The sequence below is a fragment of the Anopheles bellator genome, chromosome 1, assembly GCF_943735745.2.
Source record: "Anopheles bellator chromosome 1, idAnoBellAS_SP24_06.2, whole genome shotgun sequence".
Lineage (NCBI taxonomy): Eukaryota > Metazoa > Arthropoda > Insecta > Diptera > Culicidae > Anopheles > Anopheles bellator.
The window spans coordinates 55,073,044-55,092,458 of record NC_071285.1 but is presented as its reverse complement, the minus strand read 5'-3'; the positions used below and the strand labels follow the sequence as shown (position 1 = coordinate 55,092,458).

The 19,415-nt window shown below is 52.5% G+C and overlaps 1 protein-coding gene across 2 annotated transcripts; it reads left to right on the top strand.

The window, feature by feature from the left end:
* Positions 1 to 1,959: 1,959 nt before the first annotated feature.
* Positions 1,960 to 18,905, top strand: LOC131205778 (uncharacterized). 2 transcript variants are annotated; one of them, XM_058198029.1, is made up of 8 exons: positions 1,960 to 2,159; positions 14,065 to 14,383; positions 14,449 to 14,534; positions 14,684 to 14,827; positions 14,975 to 15,286; positions 15,362 to 16,675; positions 16,743 to 17,051; positions 17,129 to 18,905. In XM_058198029.1, the coding sequence occupies exons 2-8, from the start codon at positions 14,074 to 14,076 to the stop codon at positions 17,894 to 17,896; spliced, it is 3,243 nt and encodes a 1,080-aa protein (XP_058054012.1). In that variant the 5' UTR covers positions 1,960 to 2,159; positions 14,065 to 14,073; the 3' UTR covers positions 17,897 to 18,905. The 2 variants fall into 2 exon arrangements, with proteins under 2 accessions (XP_058054012.1, XP_058054013.1); XM_058198030.1 differs by lacking the exon at positions 14,684 to 14,827.
* Positions 18,906 to 19,415: the final 510 nt, after the last annotated feature.

The following is a 19,415-nucleotide window of genomic DNA, read 5'->3' as shown; positions in this document are numbered from 1 at the left end:
CAAATTGCATAAATCGAAAGCACTATCAGGGCCGCCACGGTGCATCTACCGGGTGCAGCGTGAATCCGCTGCCCATCCACGTGAGAGACGATGAGCCTCCGCAAACCATATGACGGCGCGGCAAGCCGATTTGCATGCCGCTCAATTGGGGGCCCCTGATTTGTCCCACCCTTGATCCAGTTCTCTGACAGCAGAAGCACCGGAGTTTCGCAACACTCACGGAAAGTTCTTCCTCCTGCTGTTGCGCACCGTGTGGCCAACAAAAACAAGGACGCATCTTTCGTGTTCATACCGCGCCGCGCCCAAAAACCCGGTCCGGCATCGTTCGCCCATAAAAGGACCGTGTGTTTTCGATCGCGTTCTGTCGCGATGAATACGACGACGACGACGATCGTTTGCTAGAGAACGCTCGCAGAACAGCGTGGGCCCAAAAATGGTAATCACGATTCGAAGCGGTTCTTAGCGAAACGGCACCAGACCGGTAACCAAGCGGACGGCTGGCTGGCTGGCCGATCGGTGGTGGTCTGTCTCGTTAATATGCATTTATTCGGTGACACTAACGACACCGTGGCCCATGGAAGCGAGTAACGAATCGCGACATTAAATGACGCTTTACGTCGGTGTCCGGAAGCAGATGGACATCCCCGAACGCGCCACGAGCAACCGTCCACCAAAGAGCCGATTTGAATTGTTTACGATAGGAAACGTTTCACTTCGTTTGTCGTTTTGTCCGAGGTGAAATATTTCGAGACGCATTTCGTGAAATGTTTCGCCGATAAAAGGCTGAAACTTACCGAACACTATGGGAAAAAGGCGTTAAACACTCATAAAACTATTTAAAAAAATGAGGATTTTAGTTACATTACCGACGTATCGTAGATTGTAATGTAATGCGTGCCTAGTACTAAGATTACAATGTTTGTAATGTATTGGTGATTGATTGGATTGGTGTACTGTATTGTATGACTTTTAAAAATTATTTAAAACTGGCAGTATCCGGCGCGCCCCGCTTTAGCTTCTGGCCGATGCTCTGATGACTACAATGTGGATTAACTTTGATTATTTCTGTGATTTTTTCGGTTTTTTCGACGACGGGTCTGCCTGTACGAACTGCATCTTTCACATCACAATACACCGAACCGGGTCAACGAAACCAAAATTATATATCACTTTCTTTTAGAGTATCGACCCCATAATCACCATGCACATTTTCAGCGGTCTAACTTGAATTTTCGCCTTAAAAAAAATCTGTAAAATGTTCCGAATTTTCTATTATTTTAAGCATCTATCGTGAAAAACGTCGATTGCTTTTTCTCCAACCTAAAAGGAAGATAAATTCAGAGACCGGGAACGAAGAAAAACGGAGAGAGCGCTTTCTGCCGTTGCTCCTCTCACTTGGTCAGGTTCGAAAAGACAAAGTCACGTTCGTTGGTCAGTAAACTCAGAAGTCAGATTTGAAACATTTCAACGGTAAAGGGTACATTTTTTCGGTTAAAAAAATTTATCGGTTAGAGTGTTCGGACGTGTTTTTCGGTTCCGGTTAAAGGGTAGGCAGAATTCCGTGCTGAACGCAGAAAACAGAACGGTTTCCACTCAGATCCACGGTTCTCGGCCTCTTTATTGCGTGCTGTTGCTAATATTTCTATTTCTCTCCCTTTTTTTGCGAGTTCCCCAAACCCTTTCGAAGTGAGCTTTTGTTTACATTATTTGTTTAGAGAAAACGTTTGCTGGTGAACCCTTGAACGTTGCCCGAAACCTGTGCGATCGTGCTTTTCACTGTGATTTATCTACCGTCCCCACTAATTATTATCTGCCTACGCACGGCAGATCGAGCGAGTCGGAGCTACGCAGAGCAGCGCGCGCAGCCATCGCCGCCTCTCGCTCGCGCGCGTGTGTCCGTGTCCGTGGTTTATTCCCCTACGATTTCATTGATTATTTTCTTCGTCCATCCAGCCGAGTTCGTGACAAAGTGTGAAAAAAGGAAAACGCGCTATCTTCCGTCAACTGATAAGCCGCGATAGGTGATCGAGTAATTTCCGGAGTGTCCGCCAAAAAAGGTGTGTGCGTGCGCTTTTCGGGTGTTTAAAGTGGGGCTAGGCCCGTTCCGAAAACGACCAATCCATCAGCAAAGAAGGAGTTGCACTTCTGGCCCGTCGAAGGTGAGTAAACAGTGACCCAATATGTCATCAGCGACGGACGCACACAGGTGTGGGCTCGCGCACACCGCGATCACGCGTTCAGGTAACGCGCACAGGTAGACACGCGCATCGGTATGTGTTCCGCGCAAACCCATTCAGCGCGCGAACGCACACACGGCCACCGCGCCGCCAACGTCTCCAGCGCCGACGGGCGGAGACTTCTCAATATCGCGTTTTACGCATCGCGATCAGCGCTCCGCATGTTTCCTTTAGTTGCCGATAACATGTGGCCCCGGAAAATATTATTCCGGTGTACAGACACATCGCTTTACTGCCGGCGGTCGTTCCTGCCGATGGGGCTTTGGGTCCACGAAACCAGAAGTATCCAGTACGGGCGGCCATAAAGTGGCTCTACTGATAGAAAGCGCCTTGAAAAAAAACCTTCCAAAATGCTGATACTCCCCACTGTCAACATGTTTTTGTGCCCAACACTCCGCTCTTATCAGGGATTCCGCATGCTCACGGAATACTCACGAATTGAAGCTGACCGATTAGAAAACACCGAAATTGAAGAAGGAGCGTAGGGAGCGTATCAACGACCCGTGTCCGGTTCTGGGAATTCGCGACAATTTGAAACAGCGAAACACAGTCATCGGAGTGGAAACTCCCAGAAAAAAGGCGATCCTCGCGCATCATCGTCGGCGCAACTGCAGATGCACCACAACTCGTTGCAACTCGCCGCCGCGCCGCCATGTTGGCGTAGACTTATGCTCTGCGGCCATCCCTCTCTCTCTCCCTCGCTGGCAGTAGGTTCCGGTTCTTTTTTTTTTGCTAAGTCGGCACTTTTTCAGCCAAGGTGTAGGTCGGCAAGACGGGTGGATCGACTCTTCCATCATCTTCCACGATCTCACCAACACACTCCCGTGCCGTGTGTTATGCACGCCTATGCTTATGCTGCCCCTGCCGTCGGTGTGTGGGTAAGTGGCCAGATCGCGGAGTCACATTGCAGCAGCTTCCCCGAGCCCGAGGTCCCCGAATGGCGTGTGTGGGCCGTCGTCGAAAGGGATCTTGGGCCTTTTCGGGATGCGCTTGGCTGGACGGTGAAAATTTTCCACTCAACTTCTTCGCACACACCATACGCCCTCGGGGGATGGTAAGAAGCGGAGAAGCATGACCGAAGGGCCCTTCTTCTTTATGCTGCCGGGAAGATTTTGCCGAGTTCGTTCTCCTGACCCATGTCTTGTTCGACACACGCCAGGTACTTACAGCAGCACCGTGTGACAATGGGTGGGACGGGCAACCTGTCCGGCTTTTGCCCGCAGGGAACGAAGGTACGCGATAGGGAAACCGATCGGCCGCTGACCTCATTTTATGATCCTGCAAGCGTTTTCCTAAAAGCGGATCGGACGCAGCGTGAATCATTTGGACCGGCCACAAAGAACCCTCGCCGAAGACGATGCAGCAAAAAGCACTGCAGGAGACCAGCGATCGTGAACTTGGCTCGGTCCGGAGGATTCCAAGATCGTTTTATTTGCGAACATTACCAACCGTTTCCGGCCCATTGACGATCGATCCATTGATACCGGATCGCTTTCGAGTCAGAAATGGTGGGAAACAAACCCATAAACCGCCGAGCGCATCTCGGAAATTGCATCGCCAAGGATCGCCGGCGCGCGTTACGCGGCGATTGAAAACATGCCAAACATAAATCCTCGCGTTCAAGTGAAACAATCATTAAACCAGCCCCGGCGGCCCAAGTGGCGGCGGCGGCGGAAGATGCTTGACGAACCCGTTGTTTGCGATGATGGTTATCGGTTGATGTTTTTGCTTCGTGTTTGAAGTTTGAAGCCGGCACTCGAGCGACCAGGAAACAGAACAGAATAATAATGTTCAACATTACCAGGCCCAATGACCGGGTGATGAGATTCTGACGCCGCGATCGCGAGACAGCAGATCACATTTTCCCGATCCCCTAGGCGGCGCAGCGTAATGTACATTTCAATTGGAAAGTACTTGAGCGCCGGCCAGTGACGGAGGAGTTTCTTGGGACACCCATTCGCCCGGCCGTGGTCCGTGTCCGAGAAAACTGTCTCGCCGTTGCTCCCTTTCATCTTGTCCTTTCCTTCCCGTTTCCCATTGGGCTAACGGTAATTGGGTCTCTGGCGGAATGAATTGATCTCAAGTAGCTACAAAAAGCGAAGATTCATCATCTGCCATCTTGCGGCGTGCAGGTTGATCGTACAAGGCATGTTTTTTGTTCTGTCTTTCGCTCGCCCACGGTACGGTGACCAGGATGATTCGATCACCGGCAGCGAAGGCAACGCAAAAGTGAGATAGAGAGCTTAGTGTCACTCTGGAAGGAAGCTGGCCTTCCGTCCCATATGAAGAGCCAATATTTGTCACCTGCGATGACTTCACGCGCGCGCACGGTTTCAAGGTGAACCAGGTACGATCGCGCGCGACGCCGACGAAGATCGCCGTCGAAGAATGTCTTCACCGAATGCGCCATTTTTTCCTCCTTTTTAATGATCGACGTGGTCGAGTTGAGAAAAACCATTGGCGCCGTCCGCCGAGGCGCCGTTACGCCGGGACGCCTGGACATCGGAGGCTTCCAAGATCGCCAACCCGGCAGCCCGGTGCGCGGTACGCGGTGATATAAATCAAACTTTCTCTGACATCAGCGCACCATCGGTTGGGATCAGATCGCGCGGGGATCAGCCGGTCGACTTCCTGTGCACCTCTCGCCCGACGGTCGGGTTTATCGTTCATTTACACGGTTCACATTACCGCAGACCATTTTGCGACGTAGAAGAACTTGATGTGTTGTGTCTGGAGCAGACTGCAGTGGCAGCTGTTTTCGCCCGTTCCAAGAACGCCGTCAAAGCACCCGATTGTTGTCGTCCCGTTCGTTTGAGGAACCACGCTCAAAAAAAGGGAAATGGAACAAAAGGAGCTACTCTATGATTGCTTCCAAATGTTTGCTAATTTAGAGTTCCGAGGACTGGTTGTCCGCATTCCACGCTCATTTCAGGTTGGCCCCAAGCAATTAGCCCCGCGAGCTGATAATGGATGTCCAACTTGGATGGAAGCTTCTCGAACTTACACTTATCGAAGATTTAGCACACGTATCAGCCACCCCGAGGAGAGGATGCTTTCCTTTGTGCGCACTTCTTTGTTGATCCTGCCACTCGATACCGATGGTCCATCTTGATGCGCAACCACTTTTTCGAGTGGCCTTTGTTGGCCTGGCCGGCTAGCCCTTGGTAACCCGTGGTTTTCGACCACGAAAACCATTCGCGTGACGCAGCAAGGAGTGATAAGAACCGGGCGCTCGTTGGTGGACACCGAGTGCTTTTGAAGGTGGTGACTGTGAGAGATGATCGATAACTGTCCACCACCGTACCTTACGAGAACCATTTATCAGAGGACGTGCATCGAGTTCTGCGCGATCCGATCGGGGAGCAGCAGCACGAAAAGTGAGTTGCGCCGATGATTAACCACCTTGTGTGGCAAGTTCAATCAAAGGCGAACACAGGGGGAGTTAATCAATTTTTAGGGCCACCAACGCTAACCGAGGATTGTTACCGAGGAAGGACATTTAATGACCGCGTTATTACCGCGCGCGACAAGAGATGATAAATCGCGTATTAGAGCAAACTAGTTCACGAATGCACCCGCTCTGCTGCGTTTGCCGATTAGAAAGCTTCTTAATCAAATAAAGTGAACCGTTTATTTTTAGTACACCATGCCGCGGTTACCGAGGATTATAGGCAGCACCTCGAGTCGTGTCAGGCTCGCGCTTGGCTGGAAAGAAAGTACGGTCGAGTAGATAAGTCACCTCGAGGTGGACCTGGCCTACTGTCGTCAACCGGCACGGTTGGAACGCCTCTAACGAGGTTTTATGGCGCCATTGTACCGTACCGTGTTAGAATCATTTCGAGCACGCTAATGACGGCACACGGCCAGCGCGATGTGACAATCCGCCGGTATCGGGCGCCAGTCTCCGGCTCATGGACTTTGCCAGGAATGTGGCTTCGATATTTCAAATTTCTATTCAACTCTTCAACCGATGAGTCACGTCCCAATTCATTCATGAGGCTGCAAGCTGAGTCGAACCAGTCTGAGTTGGGAACCTCCAAAATGCATCTCTAATCACACGTGATGGGCGCGTTACCCAACACGGCACGTAAATCACCACGGTCGCCCTGTACTTTGTTTCGGAATGGTCCCGACGCGGATTGATTGCTCGCGACCGACAGACAGACAGAGAGAGAGAGAGAGAGAGAGCCAGAGATCGACAGTTCACGGTGCCCCAATGGCAGCTGCTGGCAACACTTCGAAACCGGTTTCCCGAACCTCGCGGCCTGGCAACGCGGCTATCCTTCTTCCTCTACGCGGGAGATAAAAAGGTGGCGGCGGTGGGTCATGCATGATGCGAGTGTGCAGAGTGAGCGAGAGAGAGAGAGAGAGCCGCCGACTGATCGAGAAAGGAGTGCGATCTCCGCGCGATGGTGTAGATATGGCGGCGGCGAAGCTACAAACGCTGGCCGCGGAGTGACACAAAGCAATAGAAAAGCGGTCCGCCGGCAACCCGACCCCTGGACCCCTGGACCCCGGAGGCGGCGTTCCGACGGATGCGTGGGTTGTGTTGTGGCCCCCTTCGAACGCCATCGCCTCGCTCGCTCGCTTATGCATGTTGGTATTCCAGACATTTCCAGCGAGCAGCGAGCGACTCGAGTTTCCGAGCTCTGTGTGGCTTGTGGTCGTCGTGCTGGTTGCGCTGGCTGTTGTGGCCTGAGGTGATGCGGTTTGCGGATCAGGCATGCACCTCATTCCTACCGGTTGTTTGGGGCTTCCGAACTCCGAACGGACTATCCCGGAGTGTGCGTCCTAGACAACGGCGCGGACCTAGCGATCGCGATCGTCGGGGGCGAACAAAGACGCTCTTCGCTCGGATGTGACCCGCTTTGTGACGTGGCCTCTTTGTCTGCCTTGTGGAGCCTTTGGGGAGCTCTCTAATGGGGTTGCTTTCCGTAGTAGGACTATTGATACTCCTGCTCTCCTGCGCTCGATCCAGCCGAAGTGGCTCCCATCGCGCAGCTTAGGGGGTAATGTGAGCTGAATGCTAGAACAGTCGAGACCCAAAGCGAGCTCTCCGGAGTGGCATTAGAATCGTTGGGTGTGTTGGATTGATTTCGTCATTTCGATTAATATTCATGACGACGGCGGTCTGACATTTCGATCGCTCCCCGTGGCCACGATCGTCTCTTGGTAGTCGTCTCGGGCTTCGTCTGTGTATTTGTGCATAATTCGGTTGGCGGCTCCAACACGTCAATCCATCAATGAGAAAGGTATTGAAAGTTTTCGGTTCTCTGCGGAAGTGTCCCTCATTTAAATATCCTCAGTCTGGGGCCACGTCAAGAGAGTGCTTAAAAGTATGCTGCCTTCCGCGCGGCCACGCCAATCTTTCCCCGATGGCTGTTAACAGTTTACGCCGCCATTACGCCGATGTTAACCCGTGTACGCGGCTATGCTGTAGAATTAATTTATATCCTCCCAAGTCATAAATCCCATGGCCGTGGCGTGGCGAATGAGCGGCTCCGTTCGACGTCAGTTCCAAGGGGTTTGCCAGAATGCAACGCCAACAACGACGTTGGCTATCTATCGGGAAAGGAAAAACAATACATCATCTTAAACTTCCATCGCTCGGGGATCCGCGGAGAAGTGGAGCTCTCGCGGCGTTCGCTTTCGCCACGCTACAGTTCGTAACTCGTAAAGTATCTTGCACCGCATAAATATGTCAAAGATCACCACAAAAACCCCCACACACTCACGGGTCCCTCCTGCTTTTAATGTGCCCCGGAGAGCAGCCAGCCACAAGAGTACGGTAGGACCCCGACAGACCCGCAGCTCTCGGGGCTGTTTGGGATTGATTGGTGAGGTAAATAAAAATGCAAAACACCGCTCCTCGGAGCAGCCCGGAATGATGCTGCACGACGGGCGCGAACATTATGCAGCGACAGCGGCCTAAGTACTCGATCCTGCGCCTTTTGTTGCTTTAACGCGAGCGCGAGACGGATTCGAAATGTTTTCGTTTTGTGCCCGAGAGACCAAAATACGTCTGGGATCGCTCACGGGAGGGCAGCATCCGGAAGTTGCCATGTTGTTTTTGCTTTGCTCCGCGCTTCAAAGTGACGTTTATGCAAAGTGACGGCAAAGCGTCCCGTGTCGCGACTGGGCTAATCGTTGGGCGGTCAGCATTTCCGGTATTTAACGGAACAACCGACCCCGGACACGGTCACCAAGATGGCGCGGCGGAGCGAGATCAGCGCTCGATTAACGGCACTAGCCAATGCTCGGCCCTCGATCTCGGCTTCCTAATGAGTCATTCTCAGAACGGATCTCTCGCTGGCCAGCGCCCAGCCGCCGGGTGAGGTGTGAACTGTAAGCGATCGCGGCTAGGCGGCCGTGTTTCTTTTATTGTTTGGATTTCTACGAATTCGGATCAGTTATTTGTGTGGAGAGGCGTTGTTTAACTTTCTTCACCCGCGGTGAGGCTTGGCCGTAAACAGTGAGCCGTGGGGATTGATCATACAATTATCACGGCACTGCAACTGACGTAAATCGGTAAAAGTTAAAACGATTCATTTGTTGGGCTTGGGCTCGACACCACCCGGTTACAATCTCCGGTTTCGCGTGCAAACCTAAAGGGGAGATCCTATTCCCGGTTGAGTGGTGGAGTTTGGCCAAGCCGAGAAGCAGCACAACTCACGCGACGCGAGACAGACTGCGACCGAGGCCGGTGGTGGTGTAGCATTGAAGAGCATTCTATGTATAAATTAAATTTACATAAAAATGCGACACTTGATTGCGATTCGTGCCGTGCCGGGCGAGACGAATCTCTGGCGGGGCGCGTATCGTCGTCTGGCTGCGGAGAGACACGCGTGCCGCTTGTCGCTAAGGAACGCGCTAATCCGTGCGCGGCCTTGCCAGATCGTAGACACGTCGTCTAAAGTCAGGTCTAGCGATCCGCGAGGTGCTCTACATCCCAAAATCCCTCCAGACTGGCGGTTGCTAATTACCTACGTGTTGTACACGCCGCCGGTGCTCCACCGATCGGCGGATCAGGAATTTCCTAGGAATCGGGAAGCATTGTGAGTACAGCCGCTTGTCCCAAGCGAACGAATAGAACTTCGGCCAATTACATTGCTACTGCAGCGGGGCCAATTGTTCCGCGTGGAGCACGTGCGTCCCACGACAGGTGGAAAGGCGGGTTTTCCCAACTGTCAAAGGCACACGTTGAGCGCGCGCGCGTCACAGACTACAAGAGTAGTTGATTGGGTCATGGCACGCACGAAGCCGATCAGCCAGGAAGGGCTATAATTTTGCCATGTTCTACACAAAACGATCGACGTCCGTGAAGAGTCCAAAATGGGCCGTGCTGCAGTTTTGTTTACATAGGTTCCGTACTAATCGGCCGCGATCGCGTATTCGTGTCTGGTCGTCGACGATGCTCTTGAATGCCTTACTATATGCGTCTATGCGATTTTTTTGCGGATCACAATGGCTGCCTCACCTTTTCGTTCCCGGGTAGGTGTGTGGATCCCAAAAATAAACCCCCAAAAAATCATTGGTTGGTGGCCACCCATCTCCGATGACTTCTGCTTCGTTTGTGGGGGATCAATCTACCGATCCAGTTTTGGTCGGTTGGCCGGACTCACGCGATCGCCGACCCTTCCAAACCGGCTTCCCGCACGCAACGGTCGATCACTAATTCCTGCGCTGTCCAGCGACTCTGAATTCGATCTTTGACTTCATTCTCGGTTCAGTCTCGACTATCCGGAGTGGTGGAGCTAGCCTTCAATTTATTGCCACCACTACTCTCGGAGTGTCCCGAGCGCTAATTAAACTGTCGAGAGAGCAGATTTTACGAGGCATACCTCCGGCGTCTATATTTTTATGTGCACTCCAGCACGGTGCAATATGGCCGTGAAACATAGAAAGCGATTTGGAAAGTAACTCGCCAAGATCCGGTCCTGTTTCGTTCGTTTAGATCACTTGAAGTCCAAAACCCGACAGGGCAGCGCAGCGGAGATAACTGCGTGACTTCATCAATAGTCTCCCGACTGCCCTTGCGATAGTTAGCAGCAACTCTTGATCACTTGATCACCACCCTGCTGAGCTCGGCAAAAATGTAGTGGTGTCCTACAAACAAACAACCGGCGACATGGAGGTTGCCCTCATTCTGGGTGTGTTCGCCAAGATGTTTTGGCTTTCGCGCGATCGTGGCCACACGGTGCATTCGCAGGGTTTGTGGCCACAACTGCTGCTAGTGGGGTCGTTTTTTGTCTACTACTTTCCCTGGGGTTTATCGGATCAGCCTCGGCCATTGCGGTGAAGATCACGTACCAACCGCACGCCATTCGCGTCCATTGGAATAGTCTAGTTTTCGCGCTGGGTTTTGATAAAAAGGTTCACGCGCGAGTTTTGCGCATTAAACGGCATCGGTGAAGTTTTAAGAGCGCCACACACATCCTGGGCCACAATGTAAACAGTGGCGCTGGCGGCTGTAACTAGTTTGCCTTTCGGGGGGCGCCCTTGTTTACTGAATGGGGAGAACACCCAGGTTTATTGCCTCGACGTGCGCCGCGCGCCCATTACAATATGGATGAGGAACGAACCTATATTTTTATGATCATACGGCTCGTTGTTTATGTTAGTGGCTTTCTTCCGCATTCTGGCCAGCGCCTTCTGGCTGGCTGGCTGGCTGGCTCGCGGTGGTTCCAAAATTCGACCGTCCTGTTGTGGAGAGTCAGCTGCACCGACCTCCCTGTGGCATCTGGGGTCACTAACCTCTCTCTCTCTCTGCCTGTGGTCAGCAGAATCCGCAATGCGCGCTCGGTACGCGGCCGTATGTAATTTTGTCGACCACTGCAAGGGCCACTTCCGGTTCTGTCGATGGAAGATGAGTTGCGCCGCGCTTCCCGACGACAACGATTATGATCACCAAAGCGAAGAAGGCAAAAGGGGCGCACGGCACCATGGATGGTTAACATATTAATGGTGAGGCCAGGTTGCCGGCTGGGACATTGGGGCCCGAAGCCAAAGGCCACAAGAAAACACGCCACCGCAATTAAACAGCATGCGCGCGGGGATCCGACTCGAGCCACCCGGCGCGCGTTCACGTCGATCGGTCGAGGAGGTGTGCTCCATAATGGGTGGCCCTGTCCAGAGTTCGGCGCGGTGTGCGTTTTCGCTGCATCTCGGATCGCACGCACACATCAAAAGCGTCCCGCAACCATTTTCGAACGCGGCCACCGTGCGGCGGAAATGGCCTCGGAACCTTGCACGGGTTGTGTTCGGCCCTTCTGCTTCTCGCCATGTTGAAGCATCTGCGCGGCGATAACGAGAACCCGGCGCACAGGTGCCGACGGGAAGCCATTATGCAGCCATCACCACCCGGCGCAGGAGCATAAGCAGAACATACTTTCCGTATGAACGGTGGACGGTAATTCCTGGGAAAGTTGGGAACCCCACCCGGGGGGCCGGACGCTGGTGCCTTCAGGTCACGGAAGATCAATGAGGAGCATCCAGTAGTGGTAGCAACTCGGCTCGGTCTGTAAACGTCTTGATCGACAGATGCGCAAGAGCGTGGCACGGTGATTTAGACTCCCGTTTAGTGATTCGTATCGTGGTCATAAAATCAGGCGCGACAAACTTAATTAATGGACCTAACACCCCGAGCTCCCGCTGAGATGATGATGATGATGATGGCGTAAACACATAAATTCATTCAGCTCCGCTCAATTGTCGATCACACTACGATGGATCGCTTCCGTGACCGATCGCACCCCTTTGCTGTCGAAAGCCCATTAAAGGGCTGTGGAATGGAACTGTTTTACGGGCACGTTGTGACACCCGAGAGAGCCCCGTTGACCGCCTTCGTTAGAATTCGAAGCCCCCGTTTTTTAATGTCATTTTTGCTGTGAAATTGTCGGCTCCGCGGCCCCGTCAAACGCGATGTGCGCAGTCGGGAACCGGGGAATATTAAAATGCAATTACTCACTTCAATTAGCGGCCGGGTGGTGGCGCGTGCGGCAGCCCGTTAAGCGCCTTTGAAGTTTCGAGCTTCGAGAACGTGGCGAGAAGGTAATTCAATATTCAAGACTGGAGCGCGGCGGTGATCACACGCTGGCGCGATCGTACTAGAACAGCGCCTTATTTGGAAACCGGAGACCGGTTCGATGAAGATCCGAGGCGGAAAAAACACAGCATCCGCGCGATCGTTATGCAGCTCGGTCAGCCAGGGCCATTCAGGCTCAGGAAATCGATAATCACAAACTCACCGATCGAATGGGTGGAAAGTTGGTGAACGCTGGGCCAGGGCTGGGTCGAAGTGTAAACAAAGTTTAACAACTTTCGCTTCGCAACGGCCGCGGTCGCCTGGGCCTGAGTGGCTCGCGCATACAGTTTATTTTCCCGTAATGTAAATTATCTCTTTCCGCCCCGAGAAACCCGTGGCCCCCGTGCCCGGGCGTATCCAGCGTGAGAATGCAAACCTGGAATCCATCATTTGGCCCTGAAAAGGGTGGCCCGAAAACTTCGAAACTCTGTCAATTTACAAAAAGGGAACCGCCGAATGGGCAACCATCATTGCGCAATCATCGATCATCGTTCGAGTGAGTCACAGTTTATCTGGCTGAAAGGAAGCTTTCACTTCTCGCTTACGGTCGGGGCGAAGGGGAGAAACATTGTCGTCAGAAGATGAATTATGCAGAGGCGCACAGAGAACACACAATAGGCCAAGCGCAGCCGTCGCCAAATTACAGACCGTGCGCCGTTTCGTGAGTTGGTGCGCCTTTCGCCCAAACTTGCGTGTGTGCACCGCGCCGTCATCACAATAAAATTGGCACCCTAGCACCCAGACCGCCCTGATCCGGGATTCAGCTCATTTTGCAACCCTCTCCATAGCGAAGGTCTGCTTCTTAAAGATGAATCGCAAATAAAGAGGCACTGCGCGGCACTGTGTGTGGGGCACTGGAATTCTTCGAAACGACGCCCCCCTTTGGGGGGAGGCGGCCGATATCTGTTGTGAAAGCTTTGTCCAAGTGGCGACAAAAAAACTCGTCATCATTGTTGAAACGCAAACCAACACACATACGTGCAGTGCGGCCTCTACGTGCAGGCCGCAGCACGGTTGTATCTTATCTTATCGGCCGCCAACCGTCGCCTTTGCGACTGTTTGAACTAAAGCCATCCTGGCCGGAAAGCCAAACACAGAGTCTCGCTGGAAGCACCGTTTGGTCAACGACACGCCGCCGTCACGGTACGTAGTTCCTGCACCCAATATGGCCGAGTGTTGTGACAGAGAGTGAGGAAGACGCAAATCGCAATCATAAACCGCCTCTCCGGGTGTGGAATGTTAATTAGTTGGCCAAAAGGTTCGATTCTTGGCGCCGGGTGAGCATAAAAACAAAACTTGGACGGGTTCTCTTCCCGGAATTGGCGCCCCCTGTCTGCGTAGACGTGTAAACACGGGGCACGATGATCCGTGAAACGTATCGAGTGTTAAGGCCGCGGTTTAAATCTAACTTTCCTCACAAGTGCCCGGCTGATGAAGCGCTGCCAATTTTTTATGAGTTATCTGCCGTGGCGCCATTTTGCCGGTCACGCACTCCTGCCGCTTGCGGGGCGATGGTCATTAATTTCGAGTTTGATCATTTGTGAACCACATGTTCCGATTGAACTTCACACGTGGTCACTTTGGAGACTAAATAGCGACGCTCCCGAGGGGGAACGGGGGAACGTGCCGCTAAAGACAGTAGCGATCGTGCAGCAGTGTGCACGATCGTGGAACAAATATTTGTCCATCAAATCTGGCTGGCCACTTAGAACACCTCTCTTCTGTCCGGCCGCTCTCTTCTAGGTTTGCACGATGAGACACCAGTTGCTACTGGTGCTCGCGGTATCGCTCTGTGCGATGGCCGTGAACTCCAGTCCGGCCCTCCGCACCGAACCGCAATGGGCCGAGGAACCGCTGATCGATAAGATGCTGTTCGAGACGACGCGAACGGTACCGAATGCGCACGATCCGCGCTACAACAAGATGCTGCCGGACGACGACAAGAACCTGGTCGATAGCGACGAGGACGACGACGGCGATATCGCGACGAAGAAAGCCGTCGATCTCAATCCGATGTACGGGCAGAAGAAGAAAAAGGATACCCCGGATGTGTCCACCGTCGGTGAGTAAATTTCGAGCTGTGTGTTTTTGTGTGTGCATCGGATCTAAAGCGCGGTACCATTCCAGGATCGGTGGCCATCAAGCAGGTGAAAATTAACGAAGATTTCGACAGCTACGAGGCGGCACTGTTGAAGAGTACCGGAAAGACCGTGGTACGTACACTCGCCCATCGCATGCACCAACAAATCCAGCGCTTTCGCTTTGTAGTCATCGCCACCATCCCATCACTCTGTCGATTCTGTCCCTCGCTCTACTATATATTTTCTATCCTCCTCATTTTTTGGGGCCATTTTCCGTTTAGAAAACTTCCCAATCTACCACCGCTAAACCTTCCTCCGCCGCCGCCAAGACGGCGGAATCTGACGACTCTGACGACGTGTACGACGATGATTCGGACGAAACGATTGACTTTTCAGGTGTAGACAAGGTTCTGGCGTACCCGATAGTAAGTGTTTGGTTTGGAACGCACAACATTACACACAACAGCCCGAAACACACCGAAACACCGAACCGATCCCCCCAAAACACTTTCCACGCCCAGCACACTGTCACGCAGTCTGGCTAATGGTTTGTTGCTTCCTTCTTCCTCAAGAAACCGGCACCCGCCGAAGAACCGGTGAAGAAGGCGTCCCCGGCCGCCATGACGACCGTGCAGCCGAAGACGAGCACCGGTAAGCAGAATGTGGAAATTCTGGACCAGTACGAGGACGATGCGGATACCGATTACAACTACCAGTACGAAGATGAAGACGACGAAGACGATAGTGACGCTGATGAGGACATCGAGAGCGTCACTACGCAGACGGCGAAGACCCAAACTCCGGCCGACAACAAGGTTACCAAGGCGAAGCCGAAAAAGCAGATCAAGAAGATCAAGGATGGAGCCAAGGCTTCCAATAAGACCGTAAGTGGCCTTGCTTTCCGATGTCCAATGATTCGATCACTTACCCAACGCGCGCCCCTTATGCTGTTTCCGTAGGGGGATATGGACGACTACTACTACTACTACGATGAGGACGAAGATGAGGATGATGACGACAGTGCCGACGCCGTGAACAGCACCTACTGCCCGCGGGGATGCATCTGCGAGCGTAACATGCACGCCTACATGGTGGCCACTTGCAGTCGGTTGGACTTGGAGACGCAAAAGTTCGCATCGCACATTACCGATCTGCAGGTGCTGGACGTGGGGCCCATGTACCCGATCGAGCTGGGGCCCGATTTCTTCAAAAAGATCGGCCTCAGCCACGTGGTGTCGATCAAGATCACCAACTGCACGATCGTGTACATCAGTCCGCAGGCGTTCGCGGGGCTCGACGAGCTGTACTCGGTCAACCTGACCAACTCGGGTATCGATCTGATCCACCCGGACACGTTCGTCAACAACACCAAGCTGCGGCTGCTGACGCTTTCGGGCAATGATCTGAGCGCGATGCAAAGCGTGAACCACAACACTCCGTACACCGATTACATGCTGAAGGCGCCGTCCGTCGAGGAGCTGGATCTTTCGCGCTGCAAGTTGCAGGAGCTACAGCCCAATGCGTTCAACGAGTTGAAGAACATCATCTACATCAATCTGTCGGAGAACAATCTGACCAGCCTGCCGGAGGGCATCTTCGATAGCGTGGAAACGATCGAGGAGCTGGATCTGTCGATGAACGGCATCGCCGAGCTGCCGCGCCACATTTTCGCCAAGACGTCGCTCGCCATCCTGCACCTGAAGCACAACAAGATCAGCACCAACGTGGACTTTGTGACGGCCGATCTGCAGAAGCTCGACCTGAGCTACTGCCAGATTCGCACGATCAACAACCAGATGTTCAAGGGCATGGACGGGCTCACCAATCTGATCCTGAAGGGTAACCACATCGAGAAGATCAAACCGATGGCCTTCATCTCGCTGCGCAGCCTGCGGCAGATCGACCTGTCGGTCAACGCGCTGGAGCAGATTTCGGCCCAAACGTTCATCGGCAACAAGGTGCTGGACATCATCCGCCTGAACAGCAATCCGCGACTGAAGAGGCTGCCAAACGAAGGCTTCGAGAGTTCGTACAACGGCACGTTCAACGTGTATTTCATGGACATATCAAACTGCGACATCTCGGAGCTGGCGGACAACACGTTCAAGACGATGCCCCAGCTGACCCGTCTCAACCTGGCGTGGAACAATCTGCAAACGATCCGACCGGCCGTTATGGGTCACCTGAGCAAACTGATGGATCTGGACCTCAGCAACAACATGATCACCGAGCTGGACGAGAAGACGTTCCAGAGCAACCGGAATCTTAATGCCGTGAGTTGGAGTAGCGCGCGGCCGCCATATGATCGACTGATCGTTTGTTTCCCCCCGCCTTCTTTAGTTGAACCTGTCCGGCAATCCGATTTCGGCGCTGGCCAGCAAACTGTTCCACCCGCTGCAGTACCTGAGCGATCTGGACATTAGCGACTGCGATCTGCGCACCATCTGGGAGGACTCGTCGGAGAAGGCGAAGCGCGAGGAAGTGCTGCCCAATCTGAAGCGCCTGAACGCATCGTACAACGAGATTGCCGAGGTATACGTTTCCGATCTGCAGACGATGGCGAAACTGCGCGTGCTCGACATCCGCAACAACTCGCTCAGCTGCAACGATCATCTGCAACCGCTGATCAAGTGGCTCCAGCAGAAACAGGTTCGTATCGCGCGAAGCGATGCCGGAGCGTCAGTTCGCACTCCGTACTAATGGTTTCATGACGACTTTTCACATAGATTTCGATGGCCGGAGGAGCACAGGACCACGTTACGCACGCCGATCTCGGGGTGCTGCGAACGGACAATTCCGCCACCCTGAAGCAGTGGAGCCAGTTTGCGTGGGAAATTTGCCAGGGCGGCAGTGGCAACGCGGACAAGACGCCATTGTACAGCGAAACCGAGGAAGACTACGAAGATGATGATGATGAGGACGATGCGGACGATACGGATGCCGATGTGCTCGAGAAGACGAGTGCCGACGCCAAGTCGAACAAGATCGTGGACAGCAAGAACGAGCTCGATGATTACTCGGACGAGTCCTTGGACAGTGACAGCGAGGACGACGATAGTGACGACGAAGAGGACGACGATGACGCGGAGGAACAGGAGCGCGAGAACATCCTCGATGCGGCCAACGGGCTGCAGCAGATCGAGCAGGACATTCTGACCGGCAAGCACGGCAGCGGGCTCGCTAACGAAGCCGAGGAGGAAGAGGACGACTTCGATGACGATGAGAACGCGGACGATGTTGTGATCCTGGAGCATGGTGTCCTGTACGCGGTGTCCTCCATTTGGATCGTGATTGCGTTCATCGTGGTCGGCTTGTGCATGATTCTGGTGGTGGTGCGCAGTATTATTGTGATGATGGTGCGACGCCGTGGCGAGCGCTACCGCCAGGCGATCCTCGCCTCCAAGAACTCGTTCGTGTACCAGAAGCTGACGGAGGACATTGGTGCACCGACCACTCCGAAGGTTCACCGGTACGCACCGGTTAATCAGGTGTAATGCGCTCTCATCGTGCGCCGCCGCTAAACCAGTCACGGATGGTGAGATGGGTCCTTCTTAGATTTCGATCTACTAGACGGTGGAAATAGACATACCTTTTTTTGTCTGTTAGTAGAGTACACGATTAAGCAGCTAACACAAAACGAATCACCGTGCTTCCGGCCCGGCTGAGGATCATCGCCGCACGATCGCTTCCGCCCTATATCTTTTCCCTATTTCTGATACATCAGTAAAACACGCACAGCTATGAAGTACTTATCCGAGTAAACAAGCGGCAGCAAGCGAAGCGAACGAGAATTTACGGTTATTTATTAAGTTCCCAATAGAGCACAGACACACCTTAGCGCACTGCTGGGTCCCTTTTTGTTTCTGTGTTGGCCAATTTGAGAAGTTTTCCACTGTTTTGCAGTCCCGTAACGGCCGGTGTGGCCGAGCATACTACTATACACTAGGGTAACCGAGTACTGCAGTCAGAATAGTGAGCACGGCGCAGTACACAGTACTACTACGAACACTATAGAGTCCAGCTGATGTACCACCTCTTGGCTCCGTTCGAACACATTCCTTTTTCAGTTTTCGATTCGATCCGTGGTGTCCGGGTACGACCAAATTAGTCCGGCGATTTTTCACCAGTCCCCAGCTTCGTTTTAATTAGTGCCATTGGGTGGATTCAAAGAAAGATACGAACGCAAAATATAAAGTACACTACACAGTACCGACGAAGCGCCATTTCTACCTAACTAACCCACTGGGAGCAGGAATTGGAAGCAAATCCATGTTCTACCTAGCCGCAGTACTTCCGATTGCATGGTACTTCCGACTTCAGTCAATCGCGCACATTCAAGAGTATTTTCCTCCCCGTTCTACATATCAGTAAGCAGCAAAGATGTCTTATTATGCCTTCAATAATTGTGTATTTTTTCATTTGCCCTTTTTAAATTATTGAGGCGTCTACTGAGATAAACAACACAAAAAGGATTTGATAAAATAAACGTTTTGTCGAACCGGATCGAACCTGTGTATTCCGGCCTTTGAAAGAATCGAATTACGAACAGTGAGTTTTTCACGAACACGTTTTCCATCGTTTTCCAACTGTGCGCAACTGTTTGAAATTTGTTCACAAATTGATGCTCGTTTGTTCAGATTTGTAGATCTGCGAATCTGAGCGTTTAGACCGCCCATTAAGCAATTGTGAAATATTTCATCGCTCATCGCTTCATTCAAAACTCTCAATTGCGTGAAGAATTTTCTTCGTCGTTTCGTTATTTTCTTGACAAACCGCACGAGCAAAACCTCGTTTGTTGCGTAAAATAAAATAACGGATCTATTTACTGAATTAATAAAATTAAGGCCCGTAACGTAATTAAAGGCCGCCTACGAGAGACGAAATAAAGTTTCATCTAAACTAACGGCTCAAAATTTGAATTGGCTTAATGTAGATCTAAACGTCATTTTGGTTGGACGTCACTTTGCATCATTTTGCATTCTTTGTTGTTGTCGCCATTGTAAACAAGTAAAG